This window comes from Ochotona curzoniae, unplaced genomic scaffold (genome assembly GCF_017591425.1).
Source record: "Ochotona curzoniae isolate NIBS_2020 unplaced genomic scaffold, NIBS_Ocur_1.0 patch336, whole genome shotgun sequence".
NCBI lineage: Eukaryota > Metazoa > Chordata > Mammalia > Lagomorpha > Ochotonidae > Ochotona > Ochotona curzoniae.
In genome coordinates, this window is record NW_024466902.1 from 107,026 (window position 1) to 128,225 (window position 21,200).

At 39.2% G+C, this 21,200-nt stretch overlaps 1 protein-coding gene across 1 annotated transcript in view; it reads right to left on the reverse strand.

The window, feature by feature from the left end:
* Positions 1–529: 529 nt before the first annotated feature.
* LOC121167118 (pre-mRNA-processing factor 17) overlaps positions 530–21,200 on the reverse strand; it is a 53,336-nt gene continuing 32,665 nt past the window's right edge. Inside the window, exons 5-15 of the mRNA XM_040996498.1 lie at positions 20,321–20,460; positions 18,727–18,823; positions 16,747–16,886; positions 15,867–15,941; positions 13,932–13,977; positions 11,898–11,999; positions 10,112–10,227; positions 9,767–9,900; positions 3,734–3,810; positions 2,153–2,297; positions 530–931 (exon numbers count right to left, since the gene is read on the reverse strand). Of these exons, the coding sequence (XP_040852432.1) occupies positions 754–931; positions 2,153–2,297; positions 3,734–3,810; positions 9,767–9,900; positions 10,112–10,227; positions 11,898–11,999; positions 13,932–13,977; positions 15,867–15,941; positions 16,747–16,886; positions 18,727–18,823; positions 20,321–20,460 (1,250 nt within the window). The 3' untranslated portion in view covers positions 530–753. The remainder of the gene's footprint in view (positions 932–2,152; positions 2,298–3,733; positions 3,811–9,766; positions 9,901–10,111; positions 10,228–11,897; positions 12,000–13,931; positions 13,978–15,866; positions 15,942–16,746; positions 16,887–18,726; positions 18,824–20,320; positions 20,461–21,200) is intronic.

The window sequence follows — 21,200 nt, forward strand, 5'->3', positions numbered from 1 at the left end:
AGCTCCTACTGCTAGTGAATATAAATAAAATTCAAAGTCTTGGCTCCTTTGCTCCAGTTCCATCTTCTGAAACAATATAAGTGTCTGTTTATATATTTATAGAACTATATCTACACTGATCAGGAAGGAACTCAAGAAAAACTTTGTACTTTTAAATTTTACAGTTTAATAACTGGAAGAATGCTGCAGAAAATATTAGTGATTTATAATTTAAAACATATGACATATGTCATCAAAAATAGCTGAACTCAAGCCAAATGACTTGACCCACTGAAAATAACAGCAAGAGCAATGGCAGGTGGTTCAACTCTTGTGTCTCATTTCTATTAAATTCCATCATCCCTGTTTGTTACTGCCCTTTTAGTATACAGTACCTTTTTGAGTCATTAACTATACTGTCTCCCCTATACTGCCAAATCCACTAGGAGTTCTTTCTTGAGCCCACAGGGATCCCTTTAGTATATCATGAGAATAATCTTTAAACTGACCGCTAACAACAACTATCCGTCAAATACAAATGGTCATTTTCTGTATAAAAAAACTGCAAAACAAAACAAAGCCGTTAATGAATTTTAAGAGGCAAATTTACAGTTTCTTTTTTTGTTTTTGCAAGTAATGGTTCAATTCCATAAGGCATGTAAGAAAGATATCATTTGCAAATCAGGTTGTCATCCAACATATATAATAATATGAACGGATTTAAATATAACATTGGATCAAAAATGATCCTAGACAATTGAAGGGCTGATTTTCTTAATCCCACAATTTTATTAAACCATCCCACCCGCAGGTTATGACCTTAGATGTTTCATGAGGATGCCACACCGCACCTATACACACTTTATCATGAGCTTTAAACCGACTATAGAGCTTTGTGGTCTTCCAATCCCAAATGTTTAATTTTCCATTTCCATCTCCTGAAATCACATAGCTGCAATTGAAAGAAAAACACATTTCAAATCATTCACATACCAACTGGGTGAAGAACAAAAGTATTTTATCTTTTTACCTTAACATAAAATATTACCAATATGAATGTATAATACTCTGAGGATCACAAGGAGCCTGACACTTGAACTCCCATCACAACAAATTTCACCAATGAACTTCGGACCTAACTACAGAAAACTTTTTAACTAGGAAGACTGCAAGTCTCAGGGTCCACAAGGAATGGGTTATCACATTTACTTTCCAGTCAGAAACAGAATAGAGGAATCAATTTCATATATCTGGTGAATATGTTAGACCCACTCTACCCTTGCAGAATCTACTACATTCATAAATGTTCTGGTTTCCTGATCTTCTGAATACATCTAGAACTGAATCAGAGGTAGGAAATTAAGGGCCAATTACTGGCCTATACAGACAAAATTACACGGATATTGACACCACTTTAGCTTACAACTTAACTAAGCCTGGGAGAGTAAAAGTAGCATTTTACTCTTGGCAAGATTGTAGCTAAACAGGTCCTGGCCTAGTAGTCTAGTGACTAATGTCCTCGCCTGGCATGTGCCAGGATCTCATATGGGCATCAGTTGCTGTCCTGGCAGCCCCACTTCCCATCCAGCTCCCTGCTTGTGGCCTGGGAAAGCTGTCGAGGACGGCCCAAAAGCTTTGGGACCCTGCTCCCACGTGGGAGACCTGGAAGAGGCTCCTGGCTTCAGATCACTCAGTTCTGGTCGTTGCAGCCACTTGGGAGTTAATCAACGGAAGGGAAATCTTCCTCTCTGTATATATGACTTTCCAAAAAAAAAAGACTGCAGCTATACAAGCCCAATGTGACAGAGAACTAACTATTCACAAGCTGGTTTTAAGGTCTCAGCACTGACAGGCTGCAGTCAAGTTTACTTTCACATTGTAGAGCTGATGCTTGTGGCATTTAACCACACCAACACAGTGATTACAGTACAGCTAAACTTGTTTAGAAAAGCAGAGAAGAAAATAAGGCACTGGGGACAGGGACAAGGATTTATTAAGTGGTTAAAGGGCACAAACCTACAGATATACTGAAGTAAGAACTTGAAATCAAAATGTAATTTTATAAATTGTTCTTACCTTTACACCTGACATTTTGACAAATTATATAGTTCTCATATGTGGAAGTGATTTGTGAAGTACTACTTTTACAACAATTGTTTACAATCTGACTTACCTCATATCTGGAGAAAAGTCCACCTGACAAGCATAGCCTGCTACCATGTGGCCCTTAAAAATTTTTTTCTTATTTAATCTAAATCTGTTCTGTGCTCCAAAAATTAAGATTTGGTTGTCCATTGATTGGCACGCTAGCCACTTCCCTGTAATTCAGTAAAAGAGAGATTTTAGAGAAAACATTGAAAAACTTAAAAACAATTTTTTATTGGAAACAAATTCATTGTTTGCTTGGAACTACTCTATAAAACTAAAAAGTACACTTACCACACTGCCTGTAAAATGCTAAGAAATACCGTCCCGTTAAAGAGGCATTCGACCTCTGAAGTATCAGATTGACTCATATGACCCTATATCAGCAAACACGTTCCACACAAAAGCTTTTTAATGAAATAAGAAAATACAGCAATTCCAAGCTTGGTGTTCATAAAAATGAAACAGAAATTTATGAAATGAAACCAACTTCTAATATGTGTAAACAACAGGACTATCATGGGAACGAGACCTCTTTGTGGCAATTATGAAATAAGGGAAGGTTAATACAGACGAGAGAAACTAGGATTATTAAATTATTAAAACTATAAAAAAAAGAGATGAGATTAAAAAGGTTACAGTAGCTGTGTTTTCAAGGTCACCCTACTTTTTCTCTCCCCAGGACTCATGGAAGCCCCAGAGCCTAATGCACTTTCTACTTGCATCCTACAGCCTGGCACACATCCCTAAGGACACGACCCTCCAAAGCCTCAGAGGGCCACCAGTGGCCTTGCTGAACAGGGACACAGTATTTGTAACAGATAGACACACAGTTATAAAGGCTATAATACAAAGTGATCCTTAAATAGGATACAGTTAGGTTACTATTCTCATACAAATCATAGAGCAGTTGACACCTGTCACCAATCTGCCTGCAGAAAAAGGCCCAGAAGGACCAGCTAATTCCTGTATCCTTTTCCTTACTCCACACTGGTGTGCAGAGTGAACTATGGCTTCAGTGATGCTTCCTAAATATCAGATCCTCTGCTTTAACACTCCCATGAGCACCTATGATTTCTTGTCAGTACAATGTCAGTTTCTCTGTAGCACAAATCGTCTCATACTTAAAAGGCAATGATTACTGTGCAGGAGACGGTATTAAAGAGATCGATCTTGCTCATTTTATTTCTTCATAGCAAAATCTTTTTTATGGTAAATTGCTAAGGTATTCTCATTATGGAGAATCAGATGAAAATTTCCTACCCTTTGAAAGAGAAGAGCTCATAATAAATAATGATATATTGAACCTAATTGTGTTGGAAGGGGAATCATAAAAAGAAAAATGACTTTCAGAGAGAAATCTTTAGATGCTTATTCATTGTTGGCTATAAATCATTCTTTTATTTTTATTTCAAACAAATAAACAGAGTAGATAAGGTGACTCACAGATGAAAGCCACAAGTATTTCTAACATATAAAAGGTTTCCTTGTTACAAGCGTGGTACTGTGAAAATCTTGCTCTACAAGGGAATGGCCAAATTTCTCATGAATAAAGAAAAGCATCGTGTTTCAGAGGCTCAGTTAAGAACATTTTGTATTACTAACTCACCGTTTGGAGACAAAGTCACTGCAGGCATTGAATGCATACTGGGTTCTGCTATATACTTGAAATCCACAGGAATGTCCCTAAAAATTAAAATAGCCCTATCAGAACAAGTCATTTAAAACAGCAACATTAGAAGAACAATCTCTGAAATAGAGATAATATTCAAATGAGAGCAAATGACTAAAATTACATATTTCATAAACCTTTCAAGAAAATTCCTGGGGGAGGGTAAAAAAAAATCACAAAATCACTGCATATTGCTTATTATAAACCGATTCCACAAATGAATTCCTGTCATACTTTTAGTAGTGTCAGTGAGTTTTGTTCTCTATAGATTCAAACTTTGGTCTTTATGGTAAAATATATACATATACATCTATATGTGATACTAAAAGTTCTTTCATAATGAACTCATCTAATAATGTACCACGGTAGGCAGACACAAGGTGTCTGAGGCAAGCCCATAGGGAAGTGTCATTTGCCTGTCAGTCACTTGAGTCACTTCTCACTACTCTGCAGGCAGGTTACAGAGCTAACAAGCCTTCGGCAATGTGCGTGGATGGCAGGCCTGGCTGGAGGGACCTAGGAGCTGTTCTAGCTCACCCAGAAATAATGACTCAGGCCAGGGAGATCAAGCGCTTGGGACCTGGACTATTTTGTGGTTGACACGTGTAAAGCATTTCAAGTATGCTCAGTTACAGCAGACAGTACTCAAAACACCCAACCCAAAAAACAAAACACAGAAATGTAAAATCAGTCACCTAAATAGAGAATGACTAACACTTCCAAGTACTTTTTCATTTTCAATATTCTCTGCGGCAAAAATTCTTTAGTCATTACGAAAGGAGTTTTAGTCTTCATACTTCTCAGGAGACCAGGAAGGTTTTTACAGAGTAATGTGTGGGAAATGCAATTTGATGGGTAAATCAGAATATGAAGCAGCAATTCCAGTTTCAAACTCTGGTTCCAGATCCAGGATTCTGGCTAACTGGACAAGAATAATACCTTTCCAGGATGGCTCAATGGCTAAACCCTCACCTTGTAAGCACTGGGATCCTGTACGGGTGCTGGTTCATTTCCCAGCTGCTCTGCTTCTCACCTAGCTCCTTGCTTATGAGCTGGAAAAGCAATGGAGGCTGGCCCAAGCCTGTGGGTCCCAGCACCCACATGGGAGACCCAGAAGAAGCTCCTGGCTCCTGGCTTCTGGCTTTGGATCAGCTCAGTTCCGACCATTGCAGCTACTTGGGGAGTGAACCAGCAGATGGAAGATCTTTCTCTGTCTCTCCTCTCTGTAAATCTTATCTGTCTTTATTAAAAAAGCAAACAACAACAATAAAAAACCTAACTAAACTAAAATTTTTCCTTCATGTGAAGATTTTCTCTATCCACTTCTCTGTCCAATCAGAAGAATCAAATGATTGGAAAGCACTTTTCTCAGACTCTTGTGTAGGAGGAATTTTCAGATGTAAGTTGGAGCAACACTACCGTTTGTCAGATGTCTGCTTAAATAAATAAGTCACAAAGAATTGACATTCAGAAATATCCTAATCTATTGAAAAAGTATCCCATTCTAAAAGAGATTAATGTCTCCTCCCTTCTCCTATTTACTCTTAGTGGCTAATAATCTCACATTTTAAAACAGAATTTTCTAAATCAAATTGACCATAGTCAAAATTCATGTTAATCAAGGCTTTCCTAAAATAAAAGAAAAAAATACAAATGGTCCCCTTATTTCAAGGAATCCTGGAGCTGTACAAAAAATGAATCTGAATTACCTGCTGACTTCATTATTTCTAGTAAAAAACTCTGCCTTAGCTTAGTAACAGTTAATGAACTGAACACTGTATTTGAATTAGATACTACAGTTCAGTGTAAGCAGCTCATATCTGGCAAGCAAGTTTCAATTTGCAAATAATTTCATCAAAAATCCTGAATAACTAAAGTCTAAAACTTTAACTAATTAATTTTACATGAAAGGAAAAAAGAGAAAGACAGAGACAGATATTCATTTTGCATTCGCTGCTTCAGCCCCAACAGGCAGGCTAGGCCAAGCCAAGGCCAGGGGTCCAAAACTTAATCTGTGTCTTTCTTGTGGGCAGTAAGGAGCCAAGTGCTTGAACCATCACCTACAAGGTGTACTGAAATCAAAGTATAGGTGGGATTCAAACACAGGCATTCTGTTGTAGAATACAGGTGTCCCAAGTAGCACTTTGACTTGAAATTCTAAACAGTAGTATTAACCTCTGTAAAAGCCTCTTAAAAATATTTCACCAAAATAAACACCTTGAGGAAAAAAATGTTTGTAAATGTCTTATGCATTGAAACAATGAAAATGCCCAGAGGCTGATTTGCTTTCTTTGATTTTCCATTAGAAAGCCACAGTAGTCTTTGTATAGTATTGTTCAACAAAGCCAGGTTTCCTACGGGGTGTTGTTTTCCATCATGTAGGGTGACTACGCTATGCCTACGAGCACCCAGGCTGACTCTTCCACCGGCTGGGGTCAGCCCTCGGGGAGGAGGTCCAGTTCTGCCGTCCTCTCCCCATCAGCTCCCGCACCACTAGTGCTTGCCTGCAGGGATGGCTGTATGCAGTGAAGCACATTTCTATGGCTCTTAACTTGTCTTGGTAGCAGCAGTCATTCACGTTTTTATTGCTTTCTCACTAATCAAGCCAAAAGAAGTCATCTCCTTTCCCTACGAGTCCCTTCATTCTCTAACTACCCATCCATTTGACTCAAAAATTGAAGCCTTGTAATAAAGCCTTGATTCCTCATTTGGTTTTTAAATTTAGGTATTTTTTAACGTTAGGTGAACTACTTAACCTTAGCTTCCCTACATTAAAAAATGAAAATAGGGCCCGGTGTGGTGGCTTAGCCTAGCAGCTAAAGTCCTGGCCTTGAATGCACCAGGATCCCATATGGGCGCCAGTTCTAATCTTAGCAGCCCCGCTTCCCATCCAGCTCTCTGCTTCTGGTCTGCGAAAGTAGTTGAGGATGGCCCAAAGCCTTGGGATCCTGAGCCTGCATGGGAGATCCAGCAGAGCTCCTGATTCCTGGCTTTGGATTGGCACAGCATCGGCCATTGTGGTCATTTTGGGAGTGAATCATTGGACGGAAGATATTTCTCTCTGTCTCCTCCTCTCCATATATATATCTGACTTTTCAATAAAAATAAACAAATCTTTAAAAAAAATGAATGCAGATATCTCTTAATATTGCTTGGTACAGTGAATCAAAGAGTTGATATGGAATGCTTGCTGCAGAGATTGGCATATTGAAATTATTCCATAAATGTGACATTACTGATCACTGCAACAACAATGACTTCTTTAGATACTCAATGCATGTGCCACGTTCACAAACTGTGGTGTTGACTGACAGTGTTCTTCTGGACCAAGAACTTCTTAAAGAAAGGAATAAGCAAGCACTCCAAATTTGGAACAAGTTGTGTGAAAACAGGGGACAGTGATACGTGACAGACAAGAAGCCCCAATCTCATGTGAGGATTGTTCAAAAAGGCTCTGATGGTGCATGCTAGAATGAAACTTAAAAGTTATTAGCATTTGTAACAAAACAGTATTGTGATTTTCCGAAAGTATTTAAGGTCTGAACGGGGCAAAACAGCAGCAAAATTTTTAAAAATACCTTGGACTAAATTTAACCAAGAATGTGGGGGATCTCTGATGAAAATCACAAAACATTAAAGAAATAGAAGATACCAAAAACTGGAAAAACTTTCCATACTTGTGGAATGGTAGAATTAATGTTATCAAAAAGTCCACACTACTGAAAAGTAGTTTACAAATTCAACGTGAGTCTCTTCAGAAACAGAAAAAAATTAAGCTAAAACTTCATATGGGAACACAAGAGACCCCTAAATAGTTAAACCAATCTTACACAACAAAAGAAAGCTGGAGGCATCAAATACCAGATTTCAAGATGTGCTACAGGTAAGTTGTAACCAAAACAGCCTGGTAATGGCTCAAAAAATAGAAATGAAGATCAAATGAATAGAATAGAAACCCCAGAAATGAAGCCATACATACACAGCCAACTAATTTCTATCAAGCAAACCAAAGACAATCCCAGGAGAATGATCTCTTCAAGAAATGCTGCTGGTAAAGTTACATCTATGTGTGCGGCACGGTGGGAAGCAAGGACGTGAGGGAAGTGTGGCTGTCTTCTTGGAGCTGTACCTATGGAATGCATGGAATCTTTTCTCCTTATATTAACAAAAAATATAAGCATTGTGAGAGAGCGATTATGGCTCAAGTCCAGAATTATCTAGACACCCTTGTGTGAGACCTCAGAACTCCTATGCGTATTCCCAGCTCCTGGTTTTGGTGTAGCCTAGTCTGGGCCTGTGTAAGCATTTAGAGTGAATCAGAAATGGGTGCTCTCTTCATGTCTCTTTAAATTTTAAAAAAAAAAATTAAATGAGAATTTAAGCTTAAAAAGTATCATTTTGTTAAGATAAGCAAAGCATGTCTATGTATATTTATTTTCAGAATATTATGTAAATGGTCTAATTTGGCAAATATACACCTTGGTTCACTATTAGATTCTCTTCAAGAAACATTATTTCCAAAGTACGAGAAATCATTGTTATAATGCAAAATCAAGCCTTGGACCTTCAAGTTGATAATCTATTAAGACAATATTTAAGGTATAGTTAACTTTCCATTAACTGAGGTTATATGACAGTGACGGTGAGTGGGGAAGAAACTACATCTAAATTATATTAAATGTTTAATTACCTAAATTGTCCTAGGGAATCAGTTTAGAGGAAACCACTGGTCCTGGTTCAAGGTTTCACATTTCTTCCTTTTTTTTTTTCTTTTCTTTTCAAATTATTTACTTAGCTTTCTGAAAGTCAGAGTTATATAGAAGGAAGGAAGGAGAGGGACACAGAGACAGATCTTTAGTTTGCTAGTTCACTCTCCAACAGACTGCAAAAACTAGGCTGAAGTTTCAGGAGCCTGGAACTCTATCCGGGTCTCCCACAAGGACAGCAGGGACCCAAAGTGCTTTGGCCATCCTCTGTTCTTTCCCAGGCACATCAGCAAGGAGCTGGATTAGAACCGGAGCAGCCAGACTCAAACCTGTGTCCATATGGGAAGCCAGTGCTGAAGGCAGTCACTTAAAGCCCCTTCCCTTTTCTTGTTAAAACAGAACATCTTCTGGTAGTGGGAAGATGAACACTCCAGCCTTTGAATGGCTGTAACTGTGCTTGAGCTGTTTCACAACTGATTATAAAAACAAACAGAGTTTCCCCCAAACATTGTTTAACAAACATTCCTATGCATTTCATTATAACTAAGTTGTACATGATTTATGATATTTAATAAAACTAGCTCTAATACTTCCTATTGAAAAAGGTTTTCTGTTTCCCTCTACAAAAGCAAAATTAACCAATTTATTCTGATTCTATTTTACAAGGAAATCATTTGTGTAAGGATGATAATATTGAACAAATTTTAGTACTGAATAATCACAAAGCAGACATTTTAAGAGATATCTCAGTAGTTTCTTTGTATTAGTTCTGAGGCAAAATATTAGGCCTTATCCCTAGCATAACCAACAACATCTATACATCATGGTTTGTAACTTCGCTTTGCAAAGATGGGTAAAACAATGAATGGAACAAAGCATAAGGCAAGTCAAAGGACATATCCTTTGGAAAGATTATTTAGACTATGAAGATTATCGAAATACTAAGAGTTTATTTCTGTATGTAGTTAAACTGCTTTTTAAAAAAGATTCATTATTTAAGAGTCCAAGTTAGAGAGAGAGAGAAAAAGAGAAGCCAGGAAACAAACTGACATCCATGTGGGATGCCTATGTTGCAAGCTTAGGTTTTTATAGTCTACGTCACAATGCTAGTCCCTGCTTAAATTGTTAAAACTGATCGAGTGGACCACAGTTGCAAAAATATTCGAGATTTGATTTGAACACTGATGACCAGTTTTGCCTTAGCTACAAACTTTTAAACCACTTGTTTTATAAAAAGTCAGTTTTTCTCCTGATGGAAACTCACCATTCCCAAACTCGGAGGCTCTTATCATCAGAGGTACTAACAAATCTCCTATTTTCATCAACGAAAACAATGGTGTTGACAGCCCCCAAATGCCGATCATACTCCTGCACAATTTCTCCACTTCGGATGTCCCACTGTAAATCAGACAAGCACAAAGGTAAAGGCAGCTATCGAGCAGATCCACACATTCTGGGATGAGGACAGGGAGAAGGTCCCATCATGCTTTTATGGATGCCAATGCTTTTCACCAAGCACACAGCACCAGCAGTCCCTCAGTGTTCCTTATTGCATCCCCCGACACAGTGAAGTCCTGAAATTTTAGTAAAATACAGTAAAGATACTTACTTGCACAATCTTTTTATCAGACATCCCAGCCACAAAGAGATTTTGCTTATCCTCATCAGGATTGAATTTGACACAATAGGGTACTTTTCGGTTTGTAAATCTTGATATACACTGTCCTAAAACCAAAGATTCAAATTAAATAGATAAAAATAAACTTGACCATTTAACAAAGACTGTGGGATTAAGACCTAGAGGTCATTTGCTTAACTGATTTGGAGGAAAGTCAGTTTGCTCCAATTATGATTGCCTTCTCATTATTATAAACTACACTGTTTTTTTTCTCCAAATTTTTAATAATTAAAAATAATTATTCTAACTGTAGAAGAGATCAGTCACATTTCCACTTACACAATGAAATCCTGCAAGCAATAAAACACAAACTACTGATCTAAGCCACAGGAGAGATTATAAGGGTGATTGCATTCACAGGAAGTTTAGGAACAGGCAAAATGAATTCATGATGACTTCATGATGTCAGACGTGGTTCTGGTTACCAGGAGTGGGTACAGACAGGAAAAGCATCTAAGAAACTCATATGAAGTACTGGAAATATTCTGTATGTTGACCTTTGTGGGAAACAGCTGCATACAAATGATTACTATATATAACTTTTACTGAATATTTATGAACTTTATATATTTTATACTTGCTACAAGATAAGCAAAATGAACCAAAGTATTTAATCATGCTATCAGGGAAACATCTGTGCAAGGGTGAAGATACAGGGCAACTTTCAGTATTAGATAAACATAAAGCAGAATTTTAAGTTATATCAACAATTCTAAGACTAGGTCTTAGGTTCAGTTCCTAGCATCAACAATGTAGTGAATAGTGAATGCAAGCATATAATATATATATATATGCCTATTTATATAAACTATATATATATATAGTTTGAAAACTTGGTTTGATACCAACACTGTCACTTACTATGTGACTCTAGAAAAGTTACTTATTTAAGACTCAGTTTCTTCATCTGTACCGTACTCATAGTGCTTTCATTGAAGTATATTAGAATTGAAGGGCAGGTGCCTGGCCTTGTGGCTTACACTCTCACATTGCATTGTTGGAAGATCTGGATTTGATATCCAGCTCCTTCTCCTAACTCCAGCTTCCTACTGATGCGGTTTGGGTAGCCTAAGTGACTGAGTTCTAGGCAATTGCCTTTGTGCCCAGCTAGGGGCTGTTGCGGACATTTGGGAAGGAAACAAGTAATACAGGTGAATCTTCTCTCTGAACAAACAAACAACTGAATGAAACATTACATATTAACACTTAGCATCATGTAACATAAGCACTAAGTATTAATAAATGCTAGCTATTATTACTACACTTAAAAGACAGCTTTATAATTACATAGAATTTTAAAAGCCACAACATATGGTTGCAATTATTATGGATGCAAATACATAAACCAATGGGCCCACAGGAATTTACATTGACATTTTAATCTATTTGACCAATTAAATTTAATTTTGTTCTTGTGACATTCATTGTGTTTCTATAAATGTAACACACTGTGCCAGGTAATATAGGGGAACAAAAAGATAAATTAGATGACTAGAGAAGATTAAAAAAAAATTTGCATTATGAATGGTATGTGGCCAAAACAAAGCATAACTGAGTTTCTTAATATACCACTACATTTTGTGATAGGAACTGACAGCCAACAGTGGGAGCATCTGCAACTGTAGGAGGCCTCACCTTGCAGCCCACCCCATGACTGCAGGTGTGGATGCCACGTTAAGATAAGCAGGCATTAGTGCTGTGTAAAGGGAGCTCTTACCCGTCTCCGTGTCCCAGAGCTTCAGATACCTGTCATAGGCTGCGCTGAGGAACTGTGTCCCTGCAGTATTGAAGCAGATGTCCCTCACAGCCTTACTGTGCCCTGCGGGGAGAGCCAACAGGAAGGGCGGTGAGTGAAGGCTTTCACCTGTTCTTAGAACACAAATACCACACAGAGCAACAGCGTTCAAGAGTGGTTGCTAAATCAGCTGTGAGTCACGAGCAGTGGAGGCCCAGAGCCTGTACTACTGACTTCAAACCCACTATGTGTGGGCCTTGGAACGTGGGTGTTTTTTTCCTTTCAAGAAGCTCCTCTGGTGATTCGGATGCATAATGCTTTGGTAAGAACCAAGACAAAAGGTCTAATTATTATTATTATTATTTTTAGTTTGCCATGGCAAACTCTTAAAATGTAGCACATAACTGATGACTAACCAATTACTGCCAATGAAAGAAATGACTACTAGAATTCTGGAGGTTCATTCTGAGACCACTCACCAGGATGGAAGTGAAAAAGTGACTTAACCTCAAGCTTTGGAAATTGTAGCCCATGTACAATAATTATATACTTCTGTGGCCACAAACCACATTCCCTAGAAACTGATTCAGAATCTTGGAGACAGTGTTTCTGGAAAGTGTCTCAGCATCTATTTTGTTTGATAATAAACTAATTCAAAGGAAGTGATTATATTTTACTTGAAAGTCTGTCATGTAGATTTATACAAATAAAACATGGCTAAACAACAGAGGAAATTTTCCCATTTTAAAAAATCATTCCCATCATATTCGAGATACATACAGTTCTGTGAAATGTGTACTGCATAACTTCTAAACCCCGCACACCAGCCTGGAGCGACCATCACCGCCGCCATGACCACCATCACAGATGAACTCAAGTCAGGGGATATATGCTGTGGCAATCAGGCATTCTTTTCTACTGCAGGAGTCCTAATTAGCGCTTCTCTTATTTTCCTGCTCTACTGAGAAATTTCTATTACATGGCAACAGAAGAGCACCAAATCCACTGCAGCTGCTAGAAGCTTCTGCCAATCTTCCCTAGGCTGCTGTGGCACCTTGGGCAGGTTTTATTTTATGCACTGCAGCCCCATAATCATAACACAGCACTCAGAAAAGACTCCTACACTAATCTAAAAACACTGAAACCCACGCAGAATGTGAATGTGGTACAGCTCACGTTTGCAGTGTGTAAGGAGCCTTCACATGGAATTGGACAGATGGCACACCTCTCACAAAGGCTACATGTGGCAAAGCAGCCCTCCTTTGGCCACTGTCTCTTCTTCCAGGTGTTCTCTTAGGCTTACGCTTCTTGACTTCCACTACCAGTAATCAGCACCAACATCTGCCTATCTAACTGCTTACTGGACATTCTCACCTGCATATTCCAAAGGCAATTCCAATTCCTGTAACGAAAGAGCAGGTTCCCTTTCGGTGGATTGTGTCATTCTACAGCTAGCCACCTGGGTGTCACCCTAGATTTCTGCCACATTCCTCTCACTCACAGTCCATATTCATCACATTGACTTTAACACTTAGTAGTTGCTTTCTTCTCTATCTCTGCTGTCTTGGCCACTGGAATATTGGGGCTGTTTAATGAATTCATTTTCCTTCCCACAGGCTTGCCCTACCAGAGAGCTTCCCTACTACCAGGTGATCTTTGCAAACACCAAGTCAAGTTGCTTTCCTGTAGGGGGCTGTTGAATGGCTTGTCAGTGCTTCTAGGATGGAGCCTCAACTCCTGATTACTGTTACACAAGCAAGGCCCTTCATACTCTGGTTTCCTACAACGGCTTTTTCCATTTTTGCCTCTGCCCATCCTAAAGCCATCCGACAGGCTTCTGCTTTTTACTTCCCACTTATTTGTCTATGTGGGGAAGCTTAGTTCTCCTTTCAGACTCAACTACAATCCGTGAGGACTCTCCTTTACATGAGTGTAGCCAATTACTGCCAATGGTGTTACTGTACTTCTAACAAGCCTTCCCCAAAAGATTTATACATGGAGAGAGAAAAATATTACCAATAAATGTTCGCAGACAGCGGCGGTCTCCATAAACCTCCCACAGCTGAGGAAGAAAAGAAACAACACACACACAAGGAAATGTTAAATTTAGTAAAGGTTTTTCAGTTAGTAGCAACAGTTAAATGCTGCCTATGTGTGTGCAACAGTCTGTGTGAGCACAAGGGATTTAATCAGTAAATACTGGATGGCACTATCAGTTTGTACCGTACTGTTTGGAACACACATACAGGCACACAGCTCGCTTTAAACTGAAAGAATTTTAAAGAGCTTCATATCCAAATGATGCAAAGATATTCATATCCATGTATCAAAAGGACTTAACCATGAATGGAGCAAATTCAGGTGCTTTTCATACTCTTATGATTTTCTATGTATGTTTCCATGATGTAAAGTTACTGCAACACATTACATTTTGATACTGAAAGTCTGACTTTTTCTGAGGGAACACATAAAAGTTACATTAAAATAATGATCTAGATGGAAATAAGAGGCTTGTGATTCTCATTGTACCTAAGTGAATGAACACAACAGCTTCAAAACTAGTACAATATTTTTTTTTTTTTGGTAAATTATCCGGGAGTTGGATACTAGCACAATTCTTGCCAGCCTCCAATCCAGTCCTTAATAGCAATGAAAATTTTGTTCTCTAAAAATAGAAAGCATTTCCTGGGCACTCAGCATCAACAAGATCATCTCCATTCCAGTAACAAGCTGGGCAAGGACCTCTGAGATCCGCTCCCCTGTCTGGGGACTGTAGTAATCATTTTCTGCCTGATTTTACACTCCAACAACCACATAAGTATTAGTTTCCAGCATACGTCGTGCTGATTCATTCCATTCCCTCACCTCAAAAGCACTTCATTTATGTCCCTTTTACTTTATTAAGGCTCCCACTGAGGTATACTCCTTCTTTGAAATCAGAAGAGCATCTACATGCCCTTATAATGACCATAAACATCATAATGAACCCTAAGAGGAGGGACAGTGCCTTAATAATATTTTTATTCTCAGCTCATATATAATGTGTATTTAATACATCTTTACAGAAATGAATTAAACTTGAATTTGATGTGTTTTTAGCTAGTCAAAGAGAAGACCATATTTTCAACAGTATAAAGTAAAAGGGAATAAGAACTTTTTACTTCAAATTCTGATTTAAAGGATTAGAGACAGTTGCCTAAATGGTCGTGTTCAACAAAAGCTGTTTTTATATATTGCTAATATATGTCAAGTATTTATAAAAGATAAAACTTTAATGATTCAACTTCTCAAGCCCCAGGACTACCACAGGATTGGTATTTACTGAACTATCATAATGATCTAGACTTAGATTACACAAAACAGGTAAGAATCAGCCTTAGCAATTTCAGATGCTCCTCACAGCTTTTGTCATACCCAAGCTGACAGCCACTGGCCACCACACACTCTGCAGCTGACCAGGGTCCGAGTCAGGGGCTTCCCAGGATCAAAGAAAACAGGACAAGGTCCTGGGGCATTTCTGCTACTCGATGTCTACTGACATGCAGAAGAAAAAGAATGAACTACATTGCTTATTCTTTAAAAATGGGCTTTCTATCACACGGCCTCTCTACCTCAGAAGGTTCTGAGGGACAAATAAACTGTTACAAATCCCAAACCTCTATTAGAAATGCAATATCGGGGATTAAATATTTATGTGCCTAACCCCAAAGGGCCTGGGTTACCACCTAATCAGTAGTCTTAGCTTTAGAAAGGAAAGAGCCAATTGGACCACATAGCCATATTTGAATGTATGTGTTTGGAATCCATTCATAAATTGTTATATTCATTAGGCCTACAAGAAAATAATTAGTCTCTAATTGCCTAACAAACCCAAATTTATTTCTAATTAAGCAAACAGATCTTAACCAATCCGACAGATTTATGACACTCTTATTGCTACAGAAAGCTCACCTTAATTTTACAGTCCATGGAGCAAGACAACAACAAATGGCCCGAGAGAGGAAACAATCTGACTGCACTGACGCCCTATTAAAAAGGTGTTACAGTTATCAGAAACATTCTAAACATCAGCGAAAATGAAACAAACAAGACAGCACAGATAAAACACTGTAAGTTGCTATCCAAAAATCATGCGTGCCCCAGAATAGCCCTCATTAGTATTCCCACAGTAGGCTTTCTTGACACTAAGCTTCACAAGATTTTCTTTTTTCAACCTTTCACATTGACTTCCTCACCCAAGAGAATTATGAGTCAAACAAACTGTTAATCCCCTCTCCCCTACTTTGCCTTTGTTTGCTTAGTCCCTTTGTTCTTTGCAAAGAGCTGGAAATGGTCAGTTATGATAGTGCAGATGCAGAATATCAACATGCAAAGCTTTGCTGTATGCTGTCCCTTGCACACACCATAGTTTATACACTGGGGAGAATATCATCTGTGAAATGTGACTACTCCAAGAGTTAATGCAAACTGAATGAACCTAAGCAGCAGACTTGGTGCTAGTATCGGTGCATTACCCACTGACTTGCTGCCCAGCAGACAGTAGAGTAAGTAATAGTGCAGAAAGGACTGGGCTAATGTAAAGTGGGCAGGAAACCACATCACGAATGCTTCCATCATGGCCAAGACAGATGGCCCTGAAGAACAGTTAGTTCCTTGTGACTATGATGCGTGCGTACTCCCACAGCTTAACACAGATCTATCATCAAGTTGATTTCTCCACTCTGTCTTAACTTGTCTGCATTTTCACCAGAATTTTCCATACCAATAGCTGAAATTTCACATAAATGTCACTTTGGTGATATGACAGCAATCAAGCAACCAACTTGCCTACCTTTGTGTGTCCAGACCATACATGAATCTGCTTCTTTGGAAGATAACACTTCTCGGGTGGCACACTTGACCGCAGATTTACACCAACATCCTGAGGTATGTGAAGATAGGATCTGCCTTGATAGTCGTACATTTCCTTAACTGAAACCAGAGAGCAAAGGTTAGCATGTGAACAAGGACAAGCCAGAGCCTTGAAACCGACATTCTCAAAATGGCAACAGATATTGAATGTATGGCAGTACTACCCTGGTGATGTTAACATCAAGATATAGCTAAACCTTTGGCCTGAAACCACTACTACCGTTACAAGGATAGGTAGCATTTTTGAATTCCTAGGTCCCCAGCAAGTATCAGACCTTTAGATCTGAGCTATACTATTTCTACTCACACATTTTAATGATTAAAAGATTCAAAAACTTCACTGTAGTATAATTATAGCATAAGAAGAAAAGATAAAGAATCAGAAGCAAAACAGGGTAAGAAGGGAGTTAAAACAAAAAACAACAACAATCGTTCTCCCTTCTTTCTCCCTCTTTCTTATTCTGGTTCTTTTTATTCCTCTTCCTATTTTCACCACAAGGTTTACAATAATCATTTGTAGGAATTGAATGGCAGTATAGTTAAGCACTTAGCAGCATGCATGGTAGAGTAAATAATCAATAAAGGTTGGCTGTTACTGTTATGGTTACAAACACCACAGCACTGGAAATTCTTCGGAGTAAAACTAGAACTTACAAAACCAAATTCAGCCTCATCAATCCTAAATATTTGACACTGTATAATATCTTGATAATAAACATTATTAGTGCTACACTAGTCTTTACAGTTTCAGATAACTACATAATTTCCAAACATAACCAATCATTAACAAACAAGAATAGTCTAGAATATTTATAACTTATTTTGGTTAATACGCATTTCCTTCCACGACCCAAAATAAGCATAAACACGCTAATTACTAATCTATTTGCATGAAAAACCACCTTTAAAAATTTTTAACTTTATAATTATTATACTGGGAACTTACAAAATACACACACAAACACCCCCCAATTGCTGCTTCACTTCTCCAAACGGCCACAACAGCTGGAATAGGCTAGGTGAAAACCAGGAGTCTGGAACTCTTTCTGGGACTCCCACGCAGGTGGCAGGGACTGAAACATTGAGCCATCACCTGCTGCCTTCCAGGGTACATGTTACTAAGAAGCTGCAATCAGGGGCAAAGCCAGGATTTAATCCCAGGCATTCCGATCTGGCTTGTGGCTGTACCAAGCAGCACCTTTTTTTAAAAAATAAGATTTATTTTACTTTCAGCTGGGCCAGGCTAAAGCCAAGAGGAGCTTCTTCTGGGTGTCCTACATGGGTATAAAGACCCAAGCACTTTCATCATTTTCTGCTGCTTTCCTAGGTACATTAGCAGGGAGCTGGATCAGAAGTAGAGGTCTCAAACTGGTTTCAAACTGGCTCCCCCTGTAGGATCCTGGCACTGCAGGTGGGAGCTTAACTTGCCATGCCAAAGTGCTGGCCTATCAAACAGCATTGTTAACCACTGTGCCAAATGCCAGCTCCTAAATTTATTCTTACACTTTAGTAACAGCTATGAATTAAAAGATACTTGAATATTTGGCTTGTGTTAAAAACAACTGCTATGATTGGGTCACCGTTAATACACCAAAAGGAGACAATTTTATCTTAGGAAGGAGTAGACTGCATATTATTCAAATTCTTCTTTATCAACCATTTTTTAGAACACATTAATAGCTCCCACAGTTATCTTTGGTTATCACTACTCATCACATTTTCTCTCCTTTCGTATACACGGAAGACTGCTCTAATTTCTATGGGATGTAAAGTGTCTGACACAATTATTGTTAGTCTAATGATGTTACAGCAGCTGACAGCAAGGGCAGCTGATATACGAACAGAGAACAGGATAAACATGAACACCTCCATGAAGACGGAGAAAGGGGAAACACATTACCGTGCAAGATTGTCTTCTCCTCCCCGGGTTTCTCATCCTCCTGCTTGCCTTTTTTCTGCCTCTTTGCTGTGATTTCATCCAACTCCTTCTGCTCTTCCTAAGGTAATTAAGGAGTGAACTGTAACATGATTGTCTGAGAACTCTATCATGCCCGAAGTTGGTTATAAATTCTTAATAATGAGCTCCACAGTTGGGTGAAGCAATACCGCAAGTGTATCTTCAAGGGTAACAAGCTCAAGTGTTCTACAGAGGTTGCTGGCCTCTGCTACCATTTACAAGTGGAGTTAAACACGCAGAAAAGGATACCGGAACCTTCTGAAAATAAACACATTATGCTAATGATCCAAATGGAAGGACTAGGCAAGTAAAAAATCTAGTACCAGAAAGGAAACTGAATTTTAGCACTCAGTTCTGTTCTTCAGTAAGTGGCTTTTACATAGCCAGTCTGAAAGTTTGTGACAGAACTATTTTTTGTTTTTTAGAAAATGCAAAGATGGGTATTATGTATTAAATTTATATAATATGTCAAACGATGAGTTCTAAATATAAGTATATAAAGCAGCACATGCATATAAAGACATACAGCTGTAAGTCACAGCTAGACTGCTAGCCTCAAGAGACTAGGATTCTCTTCCTCTTGTCCATGGCTGCATTCCTGGGACACAGAAGGAAGGACAGCTGGCTCAGAGTGTGATTACATAGGTGGGAAAGGAAACGGGAAACCTCTGTAATTTGATTTTATAAACTAGAAGTATTATTTTCCTTTTTTTTTTTTAAAGATTTACTATTTTTATTTGAAAAGCAGAGTTGGTGAACAGAAGAGATACAGAGGGAGAGAGAAAGAGACACAGAGATAGATTTTCCACCCATTGTTAATTTTCCACATGCTCACAATGGACAGAGCAGAGCTGGGGACATAGGGACCTTGAAGTGGCACAGTAAGCTAAGCCTCTGCCTGCAATGCCAGCATTTCATATGGCTACTAGATTGTGTCCCGGCTGCTTCACTTCCACTCCAGCTTCCTGTTCAAGCCCTGGGAAAGCAGCAGAGGTTGGCTTATGTGCTTGGGCTCCTGCATCCACATGGGAGACCTGGAAGAAGCTTTTGGGCTCCTGACTGCAGACAGGTCCAGATTCTGGCCACTGTGGCCATTTGGGGAGTGAACCAATGGATGGAAAATCTCTTTCTCTCTGTAACACTGCCTTTCACATAAAAAATTTAAAAATATATATATATGTATAGCTACAACTTGCCAAAAATTTAATTAGCAAATAAACTCACTGTCAAGATCAGTTTAAGAGAAAGACTGTTTCTTATGTTACTATCTGAATGCTGGAAGCTGAAGAGCATTATCAAGGTATTATATTCTATTTTAATGTGTTATAGTCCCAAAGAAAATAAATCAGAGAAGGTAAATAAGATCCCAAAGGAGAATAAAGAATGTTGCTGTGTTTTCTCAGTCTATCATGTCAGGGTAGAGACATTTTGATGAGTCATTTGGTTTTCCACAGAAATATCAAGTTTATTAATGTACATACCCTTCGAAGAGATACTGCATAGAGCTTATTTGGCAAAGAAACATATAAAAGCGTACCTCTGAGGGTTTGGCAACATCTTTTTCATCCACATATTTTGCCCATGGTCCCAAGAAACCATCAATATTAGATGCATCGTTTTCTTTGAACTTTTTCCTTTTTTCTGTTTTCTTCTGACCAGTTTCAAACACAGTTAAACCTACATTGACAACAAAACAGCACAAGTGGGTATATTTCTAGAAAAATATCAGCATATATAGTTTATATGGTTAAAAAAAGAAAAGTGGTCTTCAAGTGACCAGAGTTACTTAAAGCATAAAAACAAACAAAACCTTCCAATTCAGCCACAAAGTCCAGCTCAGGCTACAAAAAAAAAAAAAAAAAAAAAAAGAGAAAGAGACTCCCCTTCTGAGAAGAGAAGCTTTCCATCACTGCAAAATTACACGTCCTGGTGGGTCTCAGGACGGGGCGTCTCATGCCTGGATCCCGGACGGCCGCCATGGGCACATGGTGAGCCGTCCTCCCCGGGCCTGCTGGGTTTCGGGGGCCGCTTCCTTCGGGGTGAGTAGACCGAGGGGGGGAGGCCTCCGGGACTGGGCAGGTCCGGGGCCCCCCGCCGCCTTCATGGGGCGGTGAATGGGATTTGGGAGGGGCGCGACCTTGGGCCTGGGTTATTTAAACCTCCAGCTGCATCCTGGCAGCTGGTGGGTCTCAGGACGGGGCGTCTCATGCCTGGATCCCGGACGGCCGCCATGGGCACATGGTGAGCCGTCCTCCCCGGGCCTGCTGGGTTTCGGGGCCGCTTCCTTCGGGGTGAGTAGACCGAGGGGGGGAGGCCTCCGGGACTGGGCAGGTCCGGGGCCCACCCGCCGCCTTCATGGGGCGGTGAATGGGATTTGGGAGGGGCGCGACCTTGGGCCTGGGTTATTTAAACCTCCA